General features: G+C 35.6%; 1 protein-coding gene across 1 annotated transcript; it reads left to right on the plus strand.

The window, feature by feature from the left end:
* Positions 1-1,826: 1,826 nt before the first annotated feature.
* Positions 1,827-5,487, plus strand: LOC145956732 (tubulin beta chain). Its single transcript, XM_083072326.1, has 3 exons — positions 1,827-2,389; positions 4,210-4,479; positions 4,580-5,487. The coding sequence occupies exons 1-3, from the start codon at positions 1,990-1,992 to the stop codon at positions 5,257-5,259; spliced, it is 1,350 nt and encodes a 449-aa protein (XP_082928452.1). The 5' UTR covers positions 1,827-1,989; the 3' UTR covers positions 5,260-5,487.
* Positions 5,488-10,181: the final 4,694 nt, after the last annotated feature.

A 10,181-nucleotide genomic window follows, 5' to 3' on the forward strand; every position in this document is an offset into this window, starting at 1 on the left:
AATCGCAAAAATAAAATCATAATTTTTTCACATAAGGATCTTATTGCTTTATATATATATATATATTTATTGAGAATATGTTTTTTTTCATATACATTTTAATTCTAATTTTACTTTTAAAATTATTCCTTTATAAATTATTTTTTTAATGTAACTTTTATGTTACAAATTACTACAAACTATTCATACCTTTCAAATAACTATTCTATTTCACTTTTCTTTTATTTTTTTTTTAAAAGAGAGAGATGCTACATTTTTCAAATAACTATTAATTTCTTTTGTTTTATTTATTATTTTAAAATGATAGAGATATAAAGTGTCTTTTTTTTTCTTCTAGTATCAATACAAAATATTGACTTGCCTACAATAATTAATTAGATTTTTGAATATTAAAAAAATTATTTTATATTATATTTTTGTTGTTGTAAAAATAACTTGATTTAGTCATTCAAATTTTTATAATCAAATTAGTAAGACTAAATTATTCGAGAATGTATTAGTAGAGCACTCTTAAACAAATTACCATTAGCCATAACAATGCATTGGCTTAAATATTCATCAGTTCTTCAATTTTGTTTTTAATTATATTATTCATCCTCAAATTTTAAATTGAATTTCAGGTCTTGTAATCTTAAAAAAAAAACTTATTTTAGTTTTTCTGTTCAAACATAGCTTGTAAATCTGCATGTAATAAAACAAATCTTTCTCATCATTGAAAGTCTAAAATCATCATCATGTAAAACTTACTTATTAGTAATTTTGATAGTAAAAATTTTATATTAAACTTAATTAATATTATATAATCGACTGTTAACGATCCTACTCATAGTTTTAAAAACCGGACCGGTCATCGAACCGGTTAAGGTACTGGGTCAGTAGGTCAAAGATTGAACCGGTGGGTCACTAGTTGAATCGCATGACTCGATTTTTATTAAAAAATATTTATATTAAATATATTTTATACTTATAAATTTTAATAAATTCATATCTTATTTTAAATTTCAATTTTTCTATCTTATTTAAAATTATTTTTATTTTTATTTTGTAAAAAAATACATAAAAAAAATTACATGTTAAACGGTATATTAATACAAATTAAAAATATAAATAATATGTACATATATAATATGCTTGCAATTAATATCACAAAATAATATATGTAATATTTACATAGATATTGCATTATTAAATATATAATTTAAAATTAATAATATACTATAAAAGTTATTTAAGTTGTATATATTGCAAACAAATATATTATAACAAGTAGTCATTGTTATATTTAATAAGACTCCTTGCTTTTTCATTAAGAGATTCAATTTTCATTATTATTTTTGTGATTTATGGTCTCTTAAAAAATTTTAAAAAAAAATTTAAAAAAAAAAAGTGGTTGAACCGGTTTGACCCACCGGTTCACCGGTTGAACCGGAAAATTGACCGGTTCAATCCGATTTAAAACGGGTCGATTGCATAACCGATCCAACTTCAGATTCAAACCGGCTGGACCACCGGTTCCCGGTCCAACCGGTCCTACCGGCCGGGTTAGTCCGGGTTTTAAAACACTGATCCTACTAATAGTAATTTAAAGAAAATAAAATAATAAAATTGATAAGAGATGTTGAATCTGAAGCACTAAAAAAAATGCACCGAAAAGAGGCAATGATGCAATGGGTAATAATGTAAAAGGAGGTTGAGAAAAGTGGGGCCGTGTGAGATAACGTGAGCTAAGTTATGCGCTGGGATGGTTGGTAGCGGTAACATGGGTGTGACCCTTGAAGAATGAAGAATGAGCGGCACAGGACACCGCACTTGAAAACAAAATATCCCGCCCTCCATTATTACCATCCTAACCTCCGAATCTCTCTCTCTCTCGCATCCATATAAATCAATGCACTAGCCTCAACGCATCGCATTTTCATTTTCATTTCATTTCCCTCCCTCCGCCGATCCACACGCCAAACCCTAAATCTCTCTTTCTTCGCCGGAGCCATGAGAGAGATCTTGCACGTCCAGGGAGGCCAATGCGGCAACCAAATCGGCTCCAAGTTCTGGGAGGTAATCTGCGACGAGCACGGCATCGATCCCACCGGAAAGTACAACGAACAGGGCAACTCCGATATCCAGCTCGAGAGGATCAATGTCTATTACAACGAGGCTTCTGGCGGAAGGTACGTTCCCCGAGCCGTTCTCATGGATCTCGAGCCTGGCACCATGGACAGCATCAGATCTGGCCCCTACGGCAAGATCTTCCGCCCTGACAACTTCGTCTTCGGCCAGTCCGGCGCCGGTAACAATTGGGCCAAAGGTCACTACACCGAAGGCGCCGAATTGATCGACTCCGTCCTCGATGTCGTTCGCAAAGAGGCTGAAAACTGCGATTGCTTGCAAGGTATCGCCACTTTTTTTTTTCCTCTTCTTCTTTCTATTTTCGGACGCTCTAATGCTTAAACCGCGATGCGTTTGTAGATCTGTGAAATTTTTCTTGCCGTTTATATCTGTTTTTCACGTCGTTTATGTGAATGCTTTTGAACTCTCGTCGTTTTATGTTTTTCGAGATTTGTTTGTCATTGTAATAGACGGTTATGGATCCACGAGTTCTTCTCACTCGCATGGATGATGCCGACTTAGATCTGGATAACGGATTTAGAGATTAATGATAAACGTGGCATATATTCCTGCATTGTGATTAAATCCAAGCGGAGGAATGTGCATGATGAACTTGATTATACATTTGCTTCTAGGAGATTCAATGTTCAAGTTCAACTCAACCTAGATATATAGTTGCTGTTAGTTTTGGTCCCATTGTTGGATACAATTTGCCTGCAGTCGGTATAAACACAGATTCACACTGCCATCACTCATCAACGTAACTGTTGGATGAATATCGGACGATTCACACTTTATAAGTCGGGTTTGAAACATGAATTTGAGATCTGAGCCGTCCAGTCTTCACCCAACAGTTATAAAGCACTGACTACGTGAATGTGTGTGATTTCCGACTGCACTGAATCCATTTCCGATTATTTTTTACGGATCGATCATGTATGGTATTAGTGTCTTGATATGACTCTACGTTGAACGTGAGAAACAATTTGGTAAATGTTTCCCTACCCTATGATATTCAATAGAAAGGGAAAAATAGGGCTATCTGTGGATCCTCATCACGCTCCTTATTTTATGACTCTTCATTCTATTTGCTATCTGTGGATCCAATGTAATAAATCAAAGAATAATATAGATCTGGAATAGTGTCGGGATTTTCTTTATGTCATCTTTCTACTGCAATTGTTGCTGTGTCAAATCTCAATTATTTTTTTCTCCATTTTTTCCCCTGTTCCCATTATGCAACTAGATGACTTGATTTTTGGGAGAAAATGACACGGCTGAGCTGTTAAATGTGGTCCCTGTTGTCTAGAATGACGACAAGCAGGGACCACGTTATCTTTTATAGTGTTTAATTATTATTACTTAGCAAAACTATTTTGGGACAGTGATGTTTGACTATATTTATGAAATAATAATAATAATAATAATAATAATAATAATAATAATAATAATAATAATAATAATAATAATAATCTAATGTTGATATTCTCTCCTGACCTTGACTTTCTCAATTAAGCAAAGTTTAAAATTGTTTTTTTGATTTATAAATGTCATTTTTTTTTGCTGATTCTCTAAACAGTACGAAATACCTGAAAGTATGTAATTCCACTTGGATCCTTAGTTACAGGAAAAGTCACTGCAGTATATATATTTACCCCCTACATGTAAATTCAAAGATCGAATCGGAAAACTACCTGCATACTAAAGCAATACAGATTCATGAAACAAAATATTGTTAAATTTTGCTCAACTGTTAGTTATTACAAAAATATCTCCTCCTAATGGTGGTGATTTAGGAGCCACACAACTGTGTTCATATTTAGGAGCTCCATGTTTTGAAAAACAGCATAACTAACTTCTATAGATTCCTTAAGCTTAGCAGGGGTCAGCTAAGAACTGGGCTAGATGCTTTCGTGATCTTGTAATGTGGCTTCTTTTAGATTGTAAATTTTATGCGAATGCTTCTATGTGGAATGTATACTTGGTGCCTGGTGTAGTAAATCTGATTATTGGTAGTCTAATAATTATCACGATTGACGATAATGGTTGTGCATTTTAGTTATTTTTATTCTGAAATCTAAAAATTTAGTTTAATTTCTCCAGGTTTTCAAGTTTGTCATTCTCTTGGAGGAGGTACTGGTTCTGGCATGGGAACACTATTGATATCTAAAATTAGGGAGGAATACCCAGACAGAATGATGCTCACTTTCTCTGTTTTCCCATCTCCAAAGGTTTCTGATACAGTTGTGGAACCATACAATGCCACTTTATCTGTACACCAACTGGTTGAAAATGCAGATGAGTGCATGGTTCTTGACAATGAAGCACTTTATGACATTTGCTTCAGGACATTGAAACTCAGCACCCCAAGCTGTAAGTATTATCTACTATGTTGTAGTCTAATTGCTCCCAGATTAGGCATATAACCAAATATTAACTTTTGTTGATTTATTTCCTTGTGGTTTAATTGCAGTTGGTGATCTGAACCATTTAATTTCTGCAACCATGAGTGGTGTTACCTGTTGTTTGAGGTTTCCTGGACAATTGAACTCTGATCTTAGGAAGCTGGCTGTCAATCTGATCCCATTTCCCCGTCTCCACTTCTTTATGGTTGGATTTGCACCACTCACTTCCCGTGGGTCTCAGCAGTATGTGTCCCTTACTGTCCCAGAACTGACCCAGCAAATGTGGGACGCTAAAAATATGATGTGTGCTGCTGATCCCAGACATGGCCGATACTTGACTGCATCTGCTATGTTCAGGGGAAAGATGAGCACAAAAGAGGTGGATGAACAAATGATTAATGTGCAGAACAAGAATTCGTCTTATTTTGTTGAATGGATTCCCAACAATGTGAAGTCCAGTGTCTGTGATATTCCTCCCAAGAATTTGAAGATGTCATCCACTTTTATTGGGAACTCCACATCAATTCAAGAGATGTTTAGGAGGGTGAGTGAGCAGTTCACTGCTATGTACAGGCGCAAGGCCTTCTTGCACTGGTACACTGGAGAAGGAATGGACGAGATGGAGTTCACTGAAGCAGAGAGTAACATGAATGATTTGGTAGCTGAGTACCAGCAGTACCAGGATGCAACTGCAGAGGAGGAGGATGAATATGATGATGAAGTTGATGAGCAGTACGAAGAGCAGTAGGTGGATCGAACTTAGGCAAATGTCCTGATGATGAAAACTACCGGCACTGATCTACGTTTGCTGCTATTCATGTATCTACAGCCATATGAACTTTCTCTTTTATGCTCAATTCTCTGTTTTTTACATTTTGCCAATTTCGTTTTCAAATGCATTGCTTTTGAATTGTTTGGAATGTGCCCGGTGAGACAATAGTTGATTATTCTATAGTCCAATTCCTATTATTCTATACTCCCAAGTCCTATGCATGCAAATGTATGAATAAGTTCTTTTCTTAACTATTCGCGGTGCACTAAGAAAAAGGGGCAGGGGCTTTCCCTGTTTTCCTTTAGACACTGCCATTCCCATGGTCCGGAAGGAATGGGCTTAAACTGGGGTGGCTTGTTAGATCATCTCCGACATAGAATTCATTAGTTACGACAGAGAAGAAACAGAAAATGGCAAATGTGCCTCCCTTTTCTGATACGTGTTTTTTTTTAATCATGTATTAAATGACTATTTTGACATTAAAAAAAAAAACATCACAGATTTTAAACGGTAATATATTTTATTTAATGATTTATAAGATCATTTTAAAATATTTATAATTTAAATTTTATAGATTAGTTTTTATTGGATGTATATATTGAATTTATTTCATAAGAACCTTGTTCAGGTCGAAAGAGAACTTTTCTCAAAAGAAATAATAAAAGATCCATAAAAAACTATGATTATTTAACAAGCTATAGAATCCGGAATTCAATCAGGCATTATAACGAACAAAAAAAAGGAGGGAGAATAGGGAATTGCTTTTAGTCATTTATATTTAATTTTGCCCCTAAGAAATTTGTTTCATTTTCTTCTTTTGGACAATTAAATCTAACATAAAGTAAATAAGAAAATTATATATATTGGAGAAAAGGAAAATAGAATTGAAAACAAAAACGATTCCATGATATTCTATATCTCAAATGATATACAAACATTCCTTAATACAACTGTATAGCTCAGCAAATACTTTAACAATCTAACAAACTAATGATGAAAAATATTTACATATATTGACGTACACCAATACTCCCCCTCAAACTTATGTGAAGGATTTGTTAGAGGAAAAATCCTGCACATGAAGTTTGTTTTTAAGAACTGTAAATCGGGAAGAAGATAGAGGCTTGGTCAGAATATCAGCCCACTGATCTAAGGCAAGAATATGTTGAATCTGTAATTGCTTAGCCAACACTTTCTCACAAACAAAAAATACATCAATTTCCATGTGCTTAGTACGACTGTGAAAAACAGGATTATGAGTAATAACAACAACACTCTTGTTGTCACAAAACAAGGTAGGAGGAAAGAAAGGGACATGCAGTTCCTTTAACAAAGCTTGAATCCAAGTTAACTCAGCAGTAGTTTGAGCAATAGCTCGGTATTCAACTTCTGTGCTTGACCTTGCAGTAACTTGCTGCTTACGAGACCACCAAGATATCAAATTAGGACCAAGAAAAATGGCAGAACCAGATGTATAGCGTCTGTCATCAATATCAGAAGCTCAATAAGCATCACACATTGCAGTTAAATTGAATGATTTCCCAAGCGCAACAAGTTTGAAATGAAGTCCATGAGAAATAATACCCTTTAAGTAACACAAGATTCGTTTTACAACAATCCAATGAGTGTCCAAAGGTTGAGCCATAAACTGACAGACCTTGTTAATAGAGTAGCTAATTTCTGGACGAGTCAAAGTGGCATATTGTAATGCCCCAACAACAGAATGAAATAAGGTAGGATCATGAAAGAGATCATTGCCATTTTTGGAGAGTTTGCAGGAAGAAACCATAGGAGAGGAAATAGGTTGAGCCTCAGCCATTTTTGTTTTGTGCAACAAGTCCCTAATGTATTTGCTTTGTGTCATTAAAATAGATTTGTCAGCAAAATATTTGACCTCAATACCAAGAAAATAGTCTAACAAACCAAGCTGTTTGAGAGCAAATCTTGCATTTAACTGAGTTGTGAGATGCTGAATAAGAGATGGAGAGCTTCTAGTGAGAATGATATCATCTACGTACACCAATAGGTAAATTGTTTGTTGTTGAAGGGTGTAAGTGAACAAGGAAGGATCAGATTTATAGGCAAAAAAACCAAATTGCAAAATAGTAGTTTTGAGCCTGTCAAACCACTGTCGTGGAGCCTGTTTAAGGCCATAGAGTGCCTTATTTAACCTGCATACCAAACTTTTATCTGCACTTTCAAAACCTGGTGGCTGGACCATAAAAACAGTTTCCTCCAACAAGCCATTTAAGAAAGCATTGTTCACATCAAGATGAAGTAATTCCCAACCATTTGTGAGAGCCAAAGTGAGAATAATTCTAAGAGTGGCAAGCTTAATAACAGGAGAAAATGTTTCATGAAAATCAAATCCAGGAACTTGGTGAAAACCCTTGGCAACCAACCGGGCTTTGTACTTGTTTATAGATCCATCAACATTCTCTTTAATGCGAAAAACCCATTTACAGCCCACTACCTTCCTATTAGGTGGGAGAGGGACCAAATCCTAGGTTTGGTTCTTCATTAAAGCAGTGTATTCTTGTTGCATAGCTGCAAACCATAGAGGATCAACAAGAGCAAGTTTGACTGTTTTAGGCTCACAATGCACCAGAAATATAGAAGAATGGAGTTTAGGTTTGTGTATTCCAGGCTTTGACCGAGTTTGCATAGGGTGATTATTGATGGTTCTTGGAATATCCTTTTCTGAACTGTTGGAAATAGAACCAGAAAATGAGGCAGTAGGGGACTTAGAAGAATTAGAACCTTGAGTGGTAGAATCAGTGTTTGCACAAGGGACAAGAACATGAGGGGAAGATGAGGAGGCAGACTCTGTAAAGGTAGGATAAGATGAATGAGATGTAGAAGAATGGACAGATGTAGGAGAGGAAGAAATTAGGGAAGTAGAAGGTGACAAGTTAGGTTGGAGAGTAAAATATTGAGGTAAAGTGGAGGAGGAAACATGACACTGAGGGAACAAATGAGCATAAGGGAATCTTTGTTCATTAAAAATAACATCCTTAGAGATATAAATTCTGCCAGTAGCAGAAAGGCACTTATAACCCTTGTGAGCATGAGAATAACCGAGAAACAGGCATTCTTGTGATCTATAGTCAAGTTTATGAGTATTGTAAGGTCGTAAGAGAGGAAAACAGGCACAACCAAATGACTTTAAAAAATCATAATCAGGAGGGGTTTTGAACAAAATTGTATAAGGAACAACAAAATTTAGTGCAACACTAGATAACCTATTAAAGAGGTAAACAACAGTCATAAAGGCAAAGTCCCAAAATTTTAATGGTAAAGAAGCATGATGCAGTAAAGTAAGTCCACTGTCAAGAATATGGCGATGCTTTCTCTCAATAGTTCCATTTTGATGATGAGTGTGAGGGCATATAAGTCTATGAGTAATGCCATGAGAGGCTAAAAAAGATGTGAAATGTCTAAATTCACCTCCCCAACCAGACTGCACACTTTTTATTTTATAATTAAGTTGAAGTTCAACCATGGATTTGAAATGTTGAAACACTGTGAGAGCCTCAGATTTGGCTTTTAAGGGATAAATCCAAGTATTTTTGGAAAAAGCATCAACAAAAGCAATGTAATAGCTATAACCGGAAAAACTAATCACATGAGAAGGACCCCATAAGTCTGTGTAAATCAATTCTAATGGAGTAGTGTAAACAGAATCAGAAATAATAGAAGGTAAACAATGAGATTTGCCAATAACACATGAATTACAGAAGTCAAGGGTATTTTTATTTACTAAACCAAGTTTACATTGATTAAGAACAAGCTTCAATACATGTAAATTGGGATGGCCAAGCCTAGTGTGCCAAAGATTGCTAGAACTAGAAGTTAAAACAACTGGAGCTAAAACATCAACAAAATTGACAGTAGCTAAGGAATGTACAGGGGCAGGTTGTACATGAGCCTTATTCTTGCATGAGTAAGCAGTAGAAACAGAAGGATTGTGCAGCCTGAGATTGGGAAAGGAATAGAGAGCATTGGAACCAACAACACCTTGAAGTAAAATTTCATGAGTCGCTTGAGATTTGACAAGGCACAAGTGAGGATGAAACTCAAAGTAGACTGAATTATCTTTAGCAAATTGACTCACACTCAACAAATTTTTTGCAATGACAGGAACATGAAGTAAATGATTAAGTTTAAAGGAAACTTGAGAATTAAAAGGAGAGATGAAAGATGAAGAACCATAACCCTTAATTTGCAAACCTTGACTATTACCAATGTAAATCTGATCCGGACCATCAAAGTGAGAAAATTGAGTGATGTTTTGAGCTGTATTAGTAACATGATTGGAGGCCCCTGAGTCTGGAATCCAAGTTGTGTGAGCTTTAGTAGAAACTCCTTGAGAAGGGGAATCCGTAGGAGTACTAGGTTTGAGATTAGGATTAGTCCAAGTGTTGGAACTTTTGAAGTTAAGAGGTTGCTGTGTTGTAGGATCATATAACACCATAGAATCTGGAGGTTGATAGGATTCATTAGCATGGAAATGGCAAACATTAGCAGTATGACCAAATTTTAAACATATTTGGCATTGAAAATTGGCAAACTGGCCACCACGACCATGTCCAGAAGTACCCCCAGATGACCACCACGGTTAACAGCGGAGGCTCCGTAGCCACCACGACCTCCAAATGAGCGGCCTCGAGAACCAGAACCACCATGTGACGCATAATTGACCATCAGAATAGACTGCTGTCGAAAATGATTGCTGCGAGACTCAAAGAAAAGAAGTTGAGCTTCAATTTCATTGACCGAAGGTGTCTTGAAATTACCTTCAATAACAACAACAACTGGTGCATATTCTTGCGGAAGATTAACGAGAATGGCATCAACATATTCCTCATGCCTTACTGGAGAGCCAACACCAACGAGTT

Source organism: Cajanus cajan, chromosome 4, assembly GCF_000230855.2.
Source record: "Cajanus cajan strain Asha chromosome 4, NIPB_CcT2T_4, whole genome shotgun sequence".
Lineage (NCBI taxonomy): Eukaryota > Viridiplantae > Streptophyta > Magnoliopsida > Fabales > Fabaceae > Cajanus > Cajanus cajan.